Below are 18334 nucleotides of genomic sequence, written 5' to 3' on the forward strand. Positions count from 1 at the left end.
CATATCTATTTGTCATATCATTCCGGAAATTAAATACAATTAGAGTTGAAAAATAAGACATCTGAAAATAATAGATCGTTTTGACGGGTCTAACTCATAAGCACGGGTCAGGCCGGGCTTGGAGCCCGAACAAATGTTGATTCATAGCCCATCAAAAAAAACAAGCCAATTTTGAGAAACCACATTTTCTTACCATTCTATTTCCACACTTTCGCTTTGTTCTTGTTCTTGTTCTTGATCTTGATGTTGATCTTGTGCTGTGATCCCATCTCGCTCTAACATTCTCTTCAATGGCACCTCCAAGAAAGCCTTACATTTCCATCTTTCTCCTCTCTCTCTTTGCTCTCTTCATCTTTACCCACTACTCATTTTCACCTCCTTCTCTCTCTAACCCAACAACCCACTTTCTCTCTCCGCAAAACCCTACTTCTTCCTTCACTTTCACCATTAAAGTTCTAGCCTTTAACCGCCTTTCTTCCCTCTCTAGGTGCCTAAACTCTCTATCTTCTGCCCATTATTTTGGGGACACTGTCAATCTTCACATCTTCATTGATCACTTTCCTAATACCACTTCCTTTGATTTGGGCCAAAAGATTGAAACTTCCCACAACATATTGGATTTTGTTGATGGGTTTAGGTGGGATTTTGGGCAGAAATTGGTCCATTACAGGACTGTTAATATGGGCTTACAGGCCCAATGGTTGGAAGCTTGGTGGCCTTCATCTGATGATGAGTTTGTGTTTGTTGTTGAAGATGATTTGGAAGTTTCACCTTTATATTATAAGTTTATTAAAGGTTTGATCTTGACATATTACTATAATCAATCCAATTTTAGCCCTTGGATTTACGGTGCTTCTCTTCAGAGACCAAGGTTTGTCCCAGGTACTTTCTTTTGCTTTATCTGATTTATGTTTTTTTTTTTATCACAATGTAGGCTAAGTGAAGAAGAACGCTAGGTGAGAATTGAACCTAGTAATTTTATTGGTATTTGCTATCCAACTGAGACAAGACCCATTCTCGATTTGTGATTTATTTGATTATTGTTAGTTTGGTGAATGTATTGGAATACTTGATTTTTGCGGCTCGTTTGGTAATCAGTAAATTGTAGGAATGGTAATGAAAAATTATGAATGTCTCAAGTTTAATGGTCATGGTTATACTCCTTCAACCCTTATTTTCTTTGCAAAATTTAATTCAATGCATTAACATTTGAACATGTGGTATTAGTTTTAAGAGGTAATGGAAAATTATAATGAAATTTTTTTATTTTTTTATGATTAAATTTTCATTACCATGGGAATGACATGATAAACATGGTGAAAATTTATGCTACAAATCATTCTCGTTCCCACCCATTCTCATTCCCACCGTTTAATACCGATCACCAAGCAAGCCATTAATGTAATAATAGACGTAAGAAATTATGGGTTTTGATTACCAATTTAGGATGAATGAAAATGGAATGTTTTTTTCTTGGTTGGTAGTTTTTGTAATTGTCACCTAATCCACAAATCCCTATAGAATTGCAAATGAAAACAAGCTACTTGTTTGGGAAGGACTATGTTGAAAATTAGGTTAACTGGTTTGTTTCATAGAATGATGTAATATTGTTCATCAAAATTTAGCTTAAGTTGATGTGGATTTTGTGGTGGGTTTGTTCAACTAAATTGAGTGTGCTATCTAATTTTGGCTTGTTTATTGTGTTGGAATTCACCAGAAGCTACCTTAAGTATGATTAGTGCTGCTAATGGCTGATGTTCTGCATTAGGCCGTAAGAACTTGCTTAGCCCGAGTACATATAACTTTCTTAGCACTTTTCTCTGTGCGATTGGGACACATGTTATCGCTGGTTTACTAGTTGTTACATAGTGTAAAATTGCGTTAACTGTCGCCGATCATGATATCGAAATGCTGATACGGTAACGTAAGTGATGTGGTTAATATAGCACCTAAATATCAGTCGAAATCATAAGATATCCCTTGATACAGCCCAAACGTGATTTTTTTACACCTTTACGACGCGGAAATATCGGTTCGTTTATTTTGAAAACCTTTACAACGCGGCCGATGCGATGCAGCCTTGCTTTTACTCAATGAGTTGTTATCTGAATATGTAGTGCAACTTTGATGGGAGAGGGTTTCTCGCGAAGAATTCCAATGGTTTCCGACTAATAGAATATGTGGATTAGGTTGCCTGATGGAAGACCGTGATTTTAGATGAAAACATTAGATTTGTGGACGAGGGAGACTAATGAATCTATATAAATGCAAAGCACTCAAGTGAACCTATCTGTTAACTTTGTTAAGAGGTTAACTTCTTACAAAGATACTTTATGAATTTGCTGGAGCGTCGATGTGGCTTATGTTTGTCGATTATGCTTATTTTTTAGAAGCTGTTTAAGTGATGCTATTCGCGTTACAGATAATAAACATCTTTAGGGGGTCATAAGAATTATACTACATAATTAGTTATTGATTTCCAACATTTTGTTAATATGAGCTTCTTTAGGATTGTATATGCATTTGCCAGCTCACTGCCTTAAACCCTAACTTCTAGTGGCGGAACCCGTAGAACGTATCGTTGATAACAAAAAGAAAGTCATTGGCAATCTCAAATTAGTAAATTGATTGACTTTGTAGGAATAGAAACTTTTTTTGCGTACACAGGATTTAGGGGACTATATATACACAAACTTACTCTTGTTAGTGATAACAAAAAGATTGCTACCGATTAATTCTTGTTAACAATCATCATCTACAACTTCACAAAGATAAGAAGCTATGATTTGATGAATCATTTTAATAGAATTCATTACAATCTGAAACCAAAGAACTACATATCTTTGGCTCCACAAAAGATGGACATATAGACGGATATTACTATGATATGTCAAAAATTGAAATTGGAATTGAGAACTGCTAAAGAAACTGTTTGGACTCAGTTCAAAAGGCTACATGCCTCGGCTATATTACTTTTCCTTCATATTCTATTTGCTACTCGCTTCTTGAACATTAATAATCAATAACCCCTATAGAAAGTTCAGCAATGGCTATATTTGTCAATAGAGATACTTCCAGATAGAGGTGTTCATTCAGGTCGGGTTAATTTCGAGTTATGTGTTTCGGGTCGGTTTGAAATCGGGTTTGGTGTCCATATTGTTTTTTACAAAATTGTAAATTATTTTTGAAGCAATGTCAAATTGGGTCCGATTTTAAGGTTGAGTAAGATTCGGGTCATCGAGTTTGGTTTGAACATCTCTACTTCCAGATAGCTCAAAGACTACACCAAAAGTAGGCAACAAAGAAGAAGTCTATTTTCTCGTTTACATTCAACCTTCTTAAAGAAACAAATTATGTTAGGTATCAAACTTAATTGTTTCTAGAGGAAAGCCTGTGCTTTTAAGAGACTGTTTCCAAGCCTCTGTAAATGCCACCAGCAATCAACTCTTGATACAAATTCATCATTTTCTGTGCCGTTATTGAACTGCAGGTAAACATGGGAACAAAATCAACTTGGACAGCGGAACCAGACTCTTCCTCTACCAGTTGGTCGGAACCTGGGGTCAGGTTCTCTTTCCTAGACCCTGGAAGGAATTCCGCCTTTGGTACGATGATCATAAGGCAAAGGGCATCAAGCCAGTTCTCGAAGGAATGGTAATCAACCCTAAAAAAATTTGTTCTTCTCACCTTTTCCTTTATCCTTGGACCTTCAAAATCAACGTCGTTTGTAAAATAGTTCCCATCTCAATTTATGTGCAGGTGACAACCGGATGGTACAAAAGGATGGGAGAAAGGATATGGACCCCGTGGTTCATCAAATTCATTCATGCCCGTGGCTATTTCAACATCTACACGAATTTTCTTCACGAAAGGGCTCTTAGTGTCTCTCACAGAGATACGGGTGTTAACTACGGGAAAACAGCTGGGCCAGATTCACAATTGTTGGATGAGAATGCTCACGATATCAACATATTGGAAATGCAATCTTTGAGTAACCTACAATGGTATGATTTCTGCTTCAAACAAATACTTCCCGGTAGAGCTGCAAAGAAACTCAATGAAATTGGCCGAATACTTGATACCATGGGGAAACAAAAGCCCATCTTGTTGATCAGCTTGTCGAAATCTTCCGAGGAAGTTATAAGGAATTTGATATGCCATTTTGAGAGGCTGAACATTCAGAATTACATTTTTATCGTCCCTAACTCAAAATCGGATTTGCTGCTTGATCTTCCGAGACGAGGGCATCCTATGATTGTTATAGAGGAAGTCTTTGACGGCATTAGTGTTGGTAAGAAATCAAGTTCCGAATTGATTAAGGAGATAACCGTGATTTCTTATGTGATTAAGGAATGCTTAGATTTGGGGTTCGGAAGTTGGGTGATGACGTCCAACACGCTTCCACTCGTTAGTAACCCACAACTTGACTCGACTAACTCTATAGACGACTTCTATGTCGGTAAGAGCTCCAGTTTCTTCTTTGTCAGGAGCTCTTCATCTTCTCGCCGAGTTTGGCATAAAAGATTCTTGCAGAAATTTGCTGCCTTTATGGACTCTTTCGTTCATCTAGATTCATCGGTAAAAAAGGGGGAAAATTTTGTGGATTTTGTTGAAGAGTATGCAGTAAATCACGATCTTAGATTGAAAATTATCGATGAGATCGGCTTTACTTTGAAACTTGAGAGAGTTGATGGGAATCAAACGCTACCGACAAATACAAAGATGATCTCATGGTCGCCCGGGATGAACATGGAATCAGTGCATAAACATCTTGAAGAACTGGGATTATGGATCATTGACGATGATTCTTCTTGTAGAGCTGTGATCTGTCACCATTCATGAGACATTTCTGCACGTAGGTTTTTCTTTCTCGTCCTTGCCCCATTTTTTCTGAACCTAGCTTTTAGGTAAATTGTGCTTTGTATGTTATTCTGTGGTGATCACATATAGGCCAACGGGTTTGTTCGTGAAGGCACTTACTAATCTTCGGGGAGTCATAATGCAGGAATCGAAGTGCTTCAGGGGGAACTTTCTCATGGGCAGAGTTGTTTAGAACTTTATCGGAACTACAGAGAAGCAAAGGAAATGTAGCAGGGAGGAAACTCGTTTCGTCTCTGCAGGAGTATCGACTATTTCCCAGGCTTCAACTGTCCAACCAACCCGGCCAGACAGATAAAGAGCACAGCTCAGAATGAAAAGACTTGTTTTTGGTTTGTTTTTATCCAATAGAGGTGAATTGGCTTCACCAACTCTGCTTCCGGAATTAGATTGAAGACGATTTTTGTTCGGAACTGTGTAATGAACCAAGCAAGGCCACCCATCAAACAATACCAGAGGTGTGTGAAATGAAGACGACAGATAGTAATTGAAATATGCAGAATATAATAGAAAATCTCGAAGGTTTATTATTGTAATCCGAGGGGAATACTATTGTAACCGAACTGAACATCATGTCTGTATGTTGTTATTGCAAATGGCTATTCAATAGTCTACACATATAGAAGAACGAGAAATATGTCGTGACTACAATGTACAAAGGATCTAATGCCAAAGGGCGGGAAAATTGTCCCGCCCCTTAAATCACATTTCAACTCTTCGAATTTTCGCATTCCTTCAAGCGACGTAGGAGCTTTATAAAGAACGGGTCAAAATCAAAGGGACGGACAAGTAACTATACTACCGACCTTTTAACATATTAACAATGAGAAGCCCTTAGCTAGCTTATACTACCCGTCAGCTGATTCCCCAACCAGAAAAGCATGAACCTGATTACGAGTCTGAACCCAACTATATGCAGGGTCTTTCTTAACCCCTTTTGACTTCATGAGTTCCCTCACCCTTGTTGCTTCATCCCACCATTCTGCTTCAGCTAGCATATTCGACAGCAGCACATAATACCCCGAATGTTCGGGTTTTAGCACAAAGAGATGTTCAGCTGCCCATTTTGCCAGCTCTATATTCCCATGGATTCGGCTGGCACCTAGTACAGCTCCCCAAATATTGGCATCTGGCTCAAATGGAAGTTCTCTAATAAGCTCCACCATCTCTTGCATTAGTCCGGCTCGACCGAGAAGATCAACCATGCAAGTATAGTGCATATTTGTTGGTATAAGTCCTTTACCCTTCATCTCTTGAAAGTATTTCTTCCCTTCATCGACAAGTCCTCCGTGGCTACAAGCTGACAAAACGGCTATAAATGAAATTGAATCATGGTTTATTGTATCTTCCCTCATAGCTTCAAAGAGAGAGATTGCCGTTTCAAATTTACCGAGCATTCCATACCCTAAAATCATCGTATTCCACGACGCAACATCTTTTTTGTTCGCTCGTTCGAAGATGTTTTGAGCTAAGACAATCTTTCCACACTTCATATAAAGATCCAAAAGTGAATTGGAAATAAAAAGGTGGGTGTGAAACAACCTTCTTATGGTAAATGCATGAATCTCCTTCCCCGACTTCAGTGCAGCAGAATTGGCACTGGCTGAAATAGCGCCTACAATAGAAACTGTATCCCGCTCCATGCGAATAACTCCCATCTCTTTAAACAACGTCAGAGACTTCAAGCAGTCAGTGTTTTGTGAATAGCCAACTATCAGTGTGTTGTATGAAATTTTATCTCGATTGGATACATTAAATACATTTTGAGCAAGGTCAAGGACACCACATTTGACATACATGTCCATCAATGCATTCGAAAGATATATATCATCCACAGCTCGCTTTCGGATGGATCTGGCATGTATTTCTTTTCCCGAAGAAAGTGCTCCTATTCGAGCACAAGCCGGTAACACATTTGTGAAGGTTACACCATTCGGAGTTTCACCAAACGCCTGCATTTTTCTTACAAGATCTATTGCATCAAGCTCAAGACTATTTTGAGCAAAATTAGCAACCATGGCATTCCATGAGACCACATTCTTCACACCCATGTTATGAAATATGCTAGAAGCCTTAGTAGAATCTCCTGCTTTTGCATACATATCAATCAAAGAATTCGATATAAAGAAATCGTAATCAAGACCCGTTCTAATACTATGTCCATGAACCTCTTTCCCTGCATCAAAGTACTCCATTTCTACAAGAACCGGCAAGATACTCGAGAGGGTGTCACCACTCGGTTTCTCCTTTGATTCTATCATTTGCATAAATGTACATAATGCATTACTATAATGCCTGCCATGAGCAAAACTGCTAATAACAGCATTCCATGATACTGCATTCTTCTCTACCATTTCATCGAAAACCCGCTTGGAATCATCCAATCTTCCACATTTTCCATACACATTAAGCAATGAATTGTTAACTCTGACTTGACCAATCAACCCAACTTTAACTACGTACCCATGAATCACCATTGCTGTTCCCACATCCCTAAGTTCAGCACAAGCTGGCAAAACACTCACAACACTAACCACATTGGGTAGGAACCCTGACCACATTTTCATCTCCCAAAACACTTCAACACCACATTTAAACCAACCATTATCAGAAAACACTCCAATCATAGTATTCCATGAAACAACATCTTTCTCACGCATTTCAACAAACACATCGTGAGCACTCGCCAAAGCACAACAACAACTATAAAACAACAAAAGGGTATTACACACATACAAATCTTTATTAAAACCAACTTTAATCAGAAACCCATGAATCTCTATTCCCTTTTTATACAAACAGTGATCAGCACAAGCCTTAATAACAGAAGGAAAAGTGTAATCATCAGGCCTGAGCCCAATTTCAATCATATGATTATAATAACAAAAAACATCAAAAACTCCACAAATAGTGCAGCTTCGCAAAAGGGTATTCCATAAAAATGATGTCTTGCAATATGAAACAGATTTCTCAAAGAGAAATTTACATGAATTGGGTTGATTGAACTTGGCATAGCTTAGAATAAGAGAAGCAGAAAGAGATATACTAGAAGGAAGAAGCCCAGAAACGAGTGCTAAAGCGTGTGATTGTTTGGTTTGTTGAAGAGATTGTGATGAAGAAATTAGAGGGAGTAAATCGATGGAATTTGAAGGTAGAAGAAAGATTGATGATGATGAAATTAGGGATGAAAACTGTTGTTTGGAATGGAGAAAGAATTGAGGAATCAGAGGAAGATAACGAGAATGTTTGATCATCGAACAGATTTTATGAAGGTCAGAATTCAGAATGTGAGACTGTAATTTTGCAGATAGCGTGGATGGTTTTGGAGGGAAAATCCTAAAGTAGAATTACATATTCTAACTACGTTGCTAATCTTTAGGGGACATCGTAGAAATAATTTGAGATTGTATATCAAAAAAATATTTCACAAATTTAAAATGAATGGATTTTAAGTTGAGATTATTTTTATTGGATTATTTAATATATATTTTTAGTTTTAAATTATTTACTTGTTATTTTATACTCCCTCCGATCTTTCAATATAGTCCCATATAGGTTGGGCACGGATATTAAGGGTTGTGTGGGGTCCATTAAAAAGGGTAAATAGTAAAGGGTAAGTAGTGAAGGATAAGTAGTGAAGGGTAGTTGGGTAAGTAAGGTATATGGGGGTATATTCGTAATTACTTGTGTGAACTAAGGGTATTTAAGTAAAAAAGGATTGCCAAAAATAGAAATGGGACTAATTCAAAGGTTTTGCCAAATAAGGAAATGGGACTAAATTAAAAGATCGGAGGGAGTATTAGTGATTACTTAAAATTTTAAAGTAACCAATTATCACTTTAACGAGATCGTTTTTTATAGTTTTAAAATGATGGTTTATAATTTTAAAGTGATCATTTACTACTTATAGTTTTAGAGTATCAGTTAAAAAATAGACTGATTGTATGGGTCCATCTCATAATGAGACAGTCTCGTGATGGAACGTTGATAAATGAAAAATTCGATCAAAAGCTTACGTTGATGATGGTACACCCATAGCCTCATTGTGATACCTTGGGTTGAGCTTTAAAAATGATTGATAAACAACACATATCAATAAGGTGCATCTATTTTTGAAGAGAGCCTACTTTTTAAGAACTCCATAGTTAAGCGTGCTTCTTAGGATTTTTCTCGGGTGTGCACAAATTAGCAAAGTGCACTCAAAGGATATGTGTTGGTCTGGTCTACAATATGATATGTTATATTGTTCGTACCTACGAAAGCCTTTTAAGATAGAAGTATTGATGCAATACATGTCGAATTCATTATCATACATGACACTAATATATTCACTTGGATTGACAAGGAGCAAATGAGATTTAAATTTGTAATCTTTTATCATGTTGGTTTTTAATAGCATGTCAACGGATCAATTAAACTAAAATCTTAAGCTAATAGTTGTAGATGTTTTCCAATCGATTTCTACCTAAATTCCCATTATCATTACTAAAGGACAGTAGAAGTAGATGTTTGATATCCCAACTTTAGAAGTCCTTGTCTAGTTGCTCAATGGGTTTGATATAAAAAGCTTAATTGTACCTAAATTAAAATTTAAGTTTTTTCTCGGTTAAAGTAAATATCATTTTTTTTATATAAGATAAAGAATTTAATTTTCACCTAATCTTCCATTTTCATGCTCTAACCTTTTGCAAATAAATATAGCTAAGTGTATATAATTGCTTGGTGCCTTGATTATTCAATGATGCCACTCAAGAAAAAACAGTTGACAATTTGAGCTATAATAGTACACAAGTAGTTAATTTGCAAATAGATCAATCAATTAGAAGGCAAGGCACTTATCATCATATTAATTTGTTTGTCTGACCCTTCTTGATGATAATTAAGTAAGAAGCTAGTCAACTAATTGAATTTATTTAGCTTGATTAGTGGAGTACTATAATTGCATATTTTGTTTGGTATATATAATTAGGATTGACCCTATAAGGGGTCAAGAGGGCCCTAAGCCCATCAATAAATATTAGAAAATAGATGTTGTATTAGGGTTCATATTAGTATATTTAATAGTTAAAAACCTATAATTGATGTCATTGGAAATATAATGCAAATACAAATAAAACAAATTGATTTGTATTTTCCTTGTGTGGATGGCAAGGGAACTCATTGCTTTGCAGGTCACGAAAATGAATACCATGAAGATAAGATTGCCACAATTAATGTCGCTAGGAAACTCAATATTTATAGAAGGAGTTCATATACTTTCCTATTGTAATATTTCTCCCACAAAAGATGCTTGGGATGATAATGAAATTCATAATGAGATACAACCTACACAACAATATACTAGCACAAAGGACATTGCAAAGTAAAGACAAGTGTTATAGATGGATAATTAACTTTGATAATGTATAAAGAGTTTATAGCTCTCTTTATACACAACATGCAAAAGAGAATTATGAACAATATATGTTCATAGATAAATTCAGAAAATATATTTAGAATGATAAGTGGAATGCCCTTTGCATACTCTCTCTATTTATAGAGTAAAGTGTCAAACAATGCCTTCTTATGAAATAAGTGTGTTTCATCAAACAAACCTATGAACCAAAAAGTTAATTCACCAAAGCTTATCAATGAATCAATATAATGATTCATCATTATTAACCACTAGAAGTAGTCATCATACATTAAAGATGATTGATAACTAACAGCACTAACGAAATAAACTAACAAAATTGCAAAAACATGACAGGGGACAGGCGACTTGCCTGGCAACGAGTCGTTGCCAATAAAGCCGACTCCGCGTTGGATTCTGTCTCATTTTGTGAGCTTGCTTTCAACAAGCGACGGCTCTTATAGGCAATGAACCGCTGCTTTTCCCACTGTTTTTTGATTTGCATTTTTATTTATTAGGCATATTTTGGACTTTCTATGTATTGCATATTGTCCGACTACTATACTTAGTATGTAATATATATATATATATATATATATATATATATATATATATATATATATATATATATATATATATATATATATATATAATCTAGGTTTTTATATACTCTAAATGTCCAACAAATGTATTGCCCTAAGCTTCTCAAATCCCAGGACTTATCCTATATATTATTCACATCAATCATCATAATATTACAATTAGCTTGTCTCTTACAAATGACGACTCTTCAGACCCAACTTACTAACATTTTGCAATTTTTTAAAAAAAGTTTAAAAACCAATGCGCGCTCTATAAGCTATTTTAACCTATATAAAGTTGAGAATTTAACTCAACAAAGTTGGTATAACTAATTTAAGTTGTTATTTTAACAAATTAAAGTTGATATTCGGTAATGAATTAACATTTACATTAAAAAGAAAATAAAATGATTTGAAATTAAAGCACAACTATAGTGTATGTGTGGGACAGATGAAGTACGAGTGATACTTGGCCTTGAAGGTGAGTGAACTTTAACTAAAAGGAAAAAGATGAGATTTGGTCCATTTGGACACTTGTTGGAAGAAATGGAATGAGCTTTGAAGTAGAGTGGTCATTACTACTCACACTACTCATTACTCACTAGTATAGTAAGCTGGCAAGTCACATGGAATGAGATTGCTCTATCATGTGATAACTTTTCTAACCTTTTTTTTTTGTCCCCTTTCCTACTTCATAAGATACTAGGAGTGCTCCTTTGTTTCAATATTAAGTCACATTGATTTATGGAGTATGTTTCAAGTTTTAAGGGTCAAGTCTCATTCCTTTATATATAATTTCTATTTGTAAGGATGTGTTGGGTCTTGGGATATCATTTTAAGATGGAAAAGAAATAAAGAGATTACCATATATTTTGATATATTTCACTTAATTTACACTGTTTTTTTATTTGGCAATGGTTCCACTTGTTTGGCAATTCAAAGTGTCACGAAGAAAACCGCTATTTAACATTAGATTCGAGATATCTAATACAGATTACAATTTTCACTATCTGAACAAACGCATATATGGCGTATCCGGTTGTGAATTAACTTTGATCAAGTAATTAATTAACAATATTGCACGATAATATAGTGTATAAGAGGTGTCTAAAACAGACCCAACAATCCAATATTTACTCGACCTTGTAACCGAAAACGAAAATGATTTTAGAAAATGTAAAACTAAATATGAACCAAAAATTCAATATTAAACTGATTTAAAAGACCTGATTTGAAATTAATCTAATAATTCAAATGAACACGGACGAGTTGAAGCAAGGTGGGACCCATAAGGCCATAACGTCATGTAAAAATCACATGAACAGAAAAATTCTGAAGGCTTTTTGGTAATTTCACTATCAAATTTAAATTTTGAACTGACAACCAGTACATTGTGGACCCCACCCCATATGTGCATATAAAAATCAAAGCTTCCTCACACTAAATCCGCATCGTCCAATCAAAACAGTCCAGTCGGCATCCAACGGCGATGCTGAAGAACGGAGGGAAACGTTTCTAACCGTCAGATCTATAACTCAGTTTTATTCTAAGAAACCCCCCTAAAAAAATCTCACTCGCATCTCATCTTATTTAGCCATAAATCTAGGGTTCTTCATATTCTACTCTAATCCATTCTTTCTCTACTTCTGTTTTCCTGCTCTCATTTTCTCTCTCAACAGTCTCGCATTTTTCTGCGGAAATTTTCGGAGACATTCTCTGTAAGTCTTCTTATTTCGACTTATTTTTGTTCTGTTATGAATTTGAATTTGAATTTTATTTCTAATGTACCATTTTTGTATCTATGCTAGTTCTTTTTTACTTCCGATTTGTAGTCATCTTTGTTTTTGAACATCTGTATTTGAATTTGAATGCTTATTCAGTTCTAAATTCTAAAATGAAATATGTTTTGAATCTGTGCTTGTTTTTACTTCAGATTTATGTTCTTTCCCAAAAATTGCCTTTTACATACCTATGCTTCTTTTCTTTTCCGATTTATGTTATTAGCATATGCGATGTAACTGAAATGCTTATTCTGTTTGAAAATGGTTGGTTTTTTTTTGAATTTCTGATCGTATTTACTTTCGATTTATGTTTTGAGCTCATACGTTTGAATTTGATTGCTTATTAGGTTCAAAACTGGCTTTTCTTTTTTAATCATGCTTATTTTGACTTTTGATTACGTTTGAATTTAAAAGCTTATATATTCTATAAAAATGTCCATGCTCATGTTTTTAATCTGTGATCTTAGATGTGATATTTGGATAAATTTATCGCTGCAAAACAGATGTACGTTGTGGTTTCACGTTCAATGTTTACTGGTTATTACTAATAAATCAATCAATAAATAAAGTTTTACTAGTTAGTTTGAGCTTTCTATCAAGTACTGTTGGGCTAGTGTGAGCTAATGTCCTCTTTTCAGAACAACGTCATGAATAAGAAATTCGTGATTTATTGGAATGAAGTTCATTATTGATAAGTTTTAGTCTCAGATCTGATTGTAAAAGTTGGTGATAAACCTAATAAGATGTTTATGGTTTTAAATGAAAACTTTGGTGTCGGTTTCTGTGATCTGAGATATTTGAATAATATTGTGGTTAGTTAACCGTGATGTACATTGTGGTTTCAGGTTCAGATAAATACGTAATGGTTATTTGCTAATAAAATAAATCAATAAATAAATGAATCAATAAATAAATGTCTACAAGTTATTCACAGAAACTAATGCAATCTAGTCGTCTCCTATACACTTCGAACTCATTTAAAGGCGCATTGATGGTCAACCTGATTTTTACAACATTCTGCTAAATTTTTTGGCAACGACAGATAGATATTAGATAGAAGCATATCAGCTGATAAACAATTGAACTAGTCATTGATCACGTCGATCTTATGCTAAAGTATGGTTTTCTGTTTGGTTTCAGGTCAAAGATGAGAGAAATCCTTCACATTCAGGGTGGACAATGTGGAAACCAAATTGGATCCAAATTTTGGGAAGTTGTCTGTGCTGAACATGGCATTGACCCAACTGGAAAATACAGTGGGACCTCTGATCTTCAACTTGAGAGAGTCAATGTTTACTACAACGAGGCCTCCTGTGGGAGATTCGTCCCTCGTGCTGTGCTCATGGATCTGGAGCCTGGTACCATGGACAGTGTGAGGACTGGGCCATATGGCCAGATTTTCCGCCCCGATAACTTTGTATTTGGACAGTCAGGTGCTGGAAATAACTGGGCCAAGGGGCACTACACTGAGGGAGCAGAGCTTATTGATTCAGTTCTCGATGTTGTTAGGAAAGAGGCTGAGAACTGTGATTGTCTCCAAGGTATATAATCCTTTTTTTGTATTTTTATGTGAAATTGTTCATAATTGACATTTTTTTCAGACAATTTCAGTGGATTCATGTAGTTACACTCTGATATAATCATAAAACTTGTTGGATTATTTGCTTATGCTATGTCTGGGTGTTCTTATAGGTTTCCAAGTTTGCCATTCACTTGGTGGTGGAACTGGGTCTGGTATGGGTACATTGCTTATTTCAAAGATCAGAGAGGAGTACCCTGACCGAATGATGCTTACTTTCTCTGTGTTCCCGTCACCAAAGGTTTCTGACACAGTTGTTGAGCCTTACAATGCTACGCTCTCTGTCCACCAGCTGGTTGAAAATGCTGATGAGTGTATGGTACTTGACAATGAGGCTCTCTATGACATTTGCTTTAGGACTCTCAAGTTGACTACCCCTAGCTGTGAGTATATGTTTAGCGCTTTGTCCATTGGTATCTTGATGTTAGCTGTATATTCTTTTCCGATGCCATATAATATTAACAAAATTTCTTGTTTGCAGTTGGTGATTTGAACCATTTGATCTCTGCTACCATGAGTGGTGTCACTTGCTGCCTGAGGTTCCCTGGTCAGCTGAACTCTGACCTCCGCAAACTTGCTGTGAACTTGATTCCCTTCCCTCGTCTTCACTTCTTCATGGTTGGCTTTGCCCCACTCACATCTCGTGGGTCCCAGCAGTATCGTGCACTAACTGTTCCCGAGCTCACCCAACAGATGTGGGATTCTAAGAACATGATGTGTGCTGCAGATCCTCGCCATGGACGTTACCTCACTGCTTCAGCTATGTTCCGTGGTAAAATGAGCACTAAGGAAGTTGATGAGCAGATGATTAATGTTCAAAACAAAAACTCTTCCTACTTTGTTGAGTGGATCCCCAACAATGTGAAGTCTAGTGTTTGTGACATCCCGCCTATTGGCCTCTCTATGGCTTCTACTTTCATCGGAAACTCGACTTCCATTCAAGAGATGTTCAGGCGTGTGAGCGAGCAGTTCACTGCTATGTTCAGGAGAAAGGCTTTCTTGCATTGGTATACCGGGGAAGGTATGGATGAGATGGAATTTACCGAGGCTGAGAGCAACATGAACGATCTTGTGTCAGAGTACCAACAGTATCAGGATGCCACTGCCGATGAGGACCTGGAATACGAAGATGAAGTTGACGACGACTACGAGCATTAGAGCGGATTTTTCCCTGTGTTCCTCCTTGATTCATACAATCTCGAGTAGGAAAAATGCCCTGTTTTCCTTTCTAGCTTATAACTTTAGTATTTTTATTAGAACCATTTTTTGTGATGTGCTCAAATCCGCTGTTCTCTTGCCCTTCTAATTACATGACATATAGCTGTTTGTTAGGCTCCTTGCAAATTTGTAATGTGGCATAGATAGTCGTTGTCAGTGATGACCTTTCTGCAGTGTCTACACTGTTGCTATACCATGACCTGTGGCTGTGTGTTGTGAACTTGCTTGATAATTACGATTTGTTCCATGTTCTTTCACTTCTTTGTGTGGAGTCCAATTTTTGTAGGAGTTAAATATTTAGTACTACTTTTTTTGGTTTTGAATTATGAACATCTCAATTATTAGTGCTTTTTATATGAAGCAGTTGTAAATGATGTTTGTAATAACGAGTCAATTAGAATTAACTTTTTTCATTGTAAGTTCGTCTACTATTTTGTGTAATTTGCTTCAATGTGACTAAAAGCTTCTCAGGTTTAGAAAAGAAATATGTTGAAAAATCTAGGGGATAATAGTGAGGCTTATTGGGAAAAACGATGAGATTTTAGCTTGTTAAATTCAAGTAAGTAATCGAAGTTATGATTACGAAGAATCAAACCAATTTTCTTGAACCTAAGGAAAATATAATAACATTAGGCTTAAAGCAGATTCCATTAGGTTTAAAAAAATTAAGAATGCCAGGAATCAAAGTTATGCAGTTCCATCCCTGTAAGCTAAGTATTTAAAAGCAAACATCCTTGCCTTTGTAAAAACCAAGTAGTTTTCTTTACCTCGACACTGTGTGTACTCATTTTGGGCTTGATCTGTCTAAAACTCTAAATGGCATTTCACAAATTCTTATATAAGACGATTTTGTGGTAAGACTATTTTAATTGAGCTGAATTAATATATACTATCAGACTTAAATTAATTACTTACAACATTAAAATGATTCCTTACAATCATAAAATGATTCAAACTGAAAAGGGACTGATTGTACAAGTCGGTTTCATAGTGAGATGGTCTCATAGAATACGAAATGTTTGCATTTAGCATATATTATGAATTTGAGGAATGTTAAGGAATAGATTCGTCTAAATTTTTGTCCCGTGAATTGTGTGAACATGTTGAACACATCTGAAAAATAAAACTCAGGCTAAAGTGTAAAAGAGAGCACCACTAAAAAGGGGGAGAAACTTACTCCAGAAGCTGAGTTAACATCTCAAACACTTAAGAGGAGAGTGCAAACACTAAGAAAATTTTAGTTTTTTTGTTGGTTTTTAAGCTGGCTGGATAAGTTAGCTGTTTAAGGAGATTTTTACCAAAAAATATGTAATAATTATTGATATTTTTTTAAAAAAGTGAACTAATAAGTCAAAAACCTATAAAAAAATTAACCCATAGCAAATTGTCAAACTTGTTTGCTTGAATTATTTAGCTATATTCCTCTTATTGTTCCCTTTTGTTTGTGTGATGGATTTGCCAACACTTTTTATATCTTCCTATTTCTCAATGTATCCTTATTGTAATTGGCCTAATGCCTAACTAAGAATATCTTGAAAGAAACAATTTTCCTCCTTTTGGAGGTTTTGATTTGTAAATTAATTCTATTTAAGTTTGTAGATATTTATAGCATATCACATGAATTTGGGAACCAAAAGCATCAATTGGGCCTTGATATTTGTAACAAGATTTATTATGGTCACATACTCGCATAATAAAAGTTCATTGTTCCATACAACCACCGACGTTTTCAGCTTTTTTTAGCACTCCGATACTTTACTCCTTAATGATTTTAATATTGGATAAAGAAATTTAAATAAGAAACATCTAAGAAACTAAAATAAATATATATTTGACGTGTCATCACGTCTTTTTTTGTCTTTCTCGAGTTTGATGACTTTTTTGATCGCGCTCTTCTTTATGGGTATGAGTTGTCGTCGTCTTTCCCTCTTCAGACCCTGGCCTTAGTTTTCTATGAGTGAGATATACTGAGTAGGATGATGATGATGATAAGAAACTAAAATATATTCATGTGTAATCTTGTTAAATTCTTTTTAATATACAGTTTTTATTACATAATATTTTCTGTTTAATTATTCATTATACATGCCATATCTTCCTTTTTGATTTGTTTCAAATTATTCATTACAGTATTATTTTTGAAAAAAAATTAACTATTTATATGTATATTTATACCCACACTTTTTTTTCTACTCCATGCTTCATTAAATTTTACACAAAACTTTTTAAGGATTTATTATTTTAACACAAAAATATCAATATTTTAAATTTTGTACAAAATTCTTTGATAGTTAGAAAATCAAAATAGGGGAAGTACCAAAGTACTATGATGTTTGTTTAGGAATATTAAGAATTTAAAATTTATATAAAAATAATGTAAAAAGTAAAAGAAAAAAAAAATTGAAAGGAGTTGATAACAATAACTTAATAAGTTTACATGTGAGTTGTGATCACTTTCCAACTTTAGCCTTAGCTTAATTCGACTGTTTGACTAAGTTTGTGGGAAAAGTTCGTTGACTTTCTAACATGAAATGTTGAAATTAGAAGTCTAATCTAAGAATTAGATTTATAAGTATCAAATTTGTAAGTTCTATGATAGAGCCTACTCTCTTCTAAACAAATACAATAGAAAAGTTATTAAAATTATTTATCTTACCTTAATTTTAAATATTTGTTAGATTATATATAATATATTCTGAGGCTTTGAGCTTAAATTTTTGGTTGATTTGGCTTCTTGACATATTATCAGAAGTCAGCGTGACAAGAAATCATGGCATCATGGGTTCGAATCTCAACCACCCTCATTCAAAGTTGAATTTTAGTACCTGACATGAGGAGAACTTGTGTTGTATCGATATACACACTTCTATTCCAAAGGGCTCTTGTGTAAAGAAACATGTTAGAG

General features: G+C 35.1%; 3 protein-coding genes across 3 annotated transcripts; 2 read left to right on the forward strand and 1 right to left on the reverse strand.

Annotated features, from left to right (window-relative positions):
* The first annotated feature begins 89 nt into the window (after positions 1-89).
* Positions 90-5526, forward strand: LOC130797076 (uncharacterized). The gene is made up of 4 exons (XM_057659565.1): positions 90-882; positions 3491-3654; positions 3760-4855; positions 5006-5526. The coding sequence occupies exons 1-3, from the start codon at positions 291-293 to the stop codon at positions 4840-4842; spliced, it is 1839 nt and encodes a 612-aa protein (XP_057515548.1). The 5' UTR covers positions 90-290; the 3' UTR covers positions 4843-4855; positions 5006-5526.
* A 200-nt stretch (positions 5527-5726) lies between these two features.
* LOC130797075 (pentatricopeptide repeat-containing protein At1g18485-like) lies at positions 5727-8240 on the reverse strand. Its single transcript, XM_057659564.1, has one exon. It carries the CDS (start codon positions 8130-8132, stop codon positions 5727-5729), a length of 2406 nt encoding a protein of 801 aa, XP_057515547.1. The 5' UTR covers positions 8133-8240.
* Positions 8241-12386: 4146 nt separating this feature from the next.
* Positions 12387-15686, forward strand: LOC130797077 (tubulin beta-5 chain-like). The gene is made up of 4 exons (XM_057659566.1): positions 12387-12569; positions 13773-14173; positions 14325-14594; positions 14693-15686. Exons 2-4 carry the CDS (start codon positions 13780-13782, stop codon positions 15367-15369), a joined length of 1341 nt encoding a protein of 446 aa, XP_057515549.1. The 5' UTR covers positions 12387-12569; positions 13773-13779; the 3' UTR covers positions 15370-15686.
* Positions 15687-18334: the final 2648 nt, after the last annotated feature.

The sequence above is a fragment of the Amaranthus tricolor genome, chromosome 12, assembly GCF_026212465.1.
Source record: "Amaranthus tricolor cultivar Red isolate AtriRed21 chromosome 12, ASM2621246v1, whole genome shotgun sequence".
NCBI classification, from domain to species: domain Eukaryota; kingdom Viridiplantae; phylum Streptophyta; class Magnoliopsida; order Caryophyllales; family Amaranthaceae; genus Amaranthus; species Amaranthus tricolor.

What these genes read in the sequence shown, in the direction of transcription:
- LOC130797076 (XM_057659565.1), top strand. Translation starts at nt 291, where the DNA reads ATGGCACCTCCAAGAAAGCCTTACATTTCCATCTTTCTCCTCTCTCTC. An exon ending in GAGACCAAGGTTTGTCCCAG is followed by an intron (nt 883 to 3,490) that starts GTACTTTCTTTT and finishes ATTGAACTGCAG; the next exon opens with GTAAACATGGGAACAAAATC. An exon ending in AGCCAGTTCTCGAAGGAATG is followed by an intron (nt 3,655 to 3,759) that starts GTAATCAACCCT and finishes ATTTATGTGCAG; the next exon opens with GTGACAACCGGATGGTACAA.
- LOC130797075 (XM_057659564.1), bottom strand. Translation starts at nt 8,132, where the DNA reads ATGATCAAACATTCTCGTTATCTTCCTCTGATTCCTCAATTCTTTCTC.
- LOC130797077 (XM_057659566.1), top strand. Translation starts at nt 13,780, where the DNA reads ATGAGAGAAATCCTTCACATTCAGGGTGGACAATGTGGAAACCAAATT. An exon ending in GAACTGTGATTGTCTCCAAG is followed by an intron (nt 14,174 to 14,324) that starts GTATATAATCCT and finishes GTGTTCTTATAG; the next exon opens with GTTTCCAAGTTTGCCATTCA. An exon ending in CAAGTTGACTACCCCTAGCT is followed by an intron (nt 14,595 to 14,692) that starts GTGAGTATATGT and finishes TCTTGTTTGCAG; the next exon opens with TTGGTGATTTGAACCATTTG.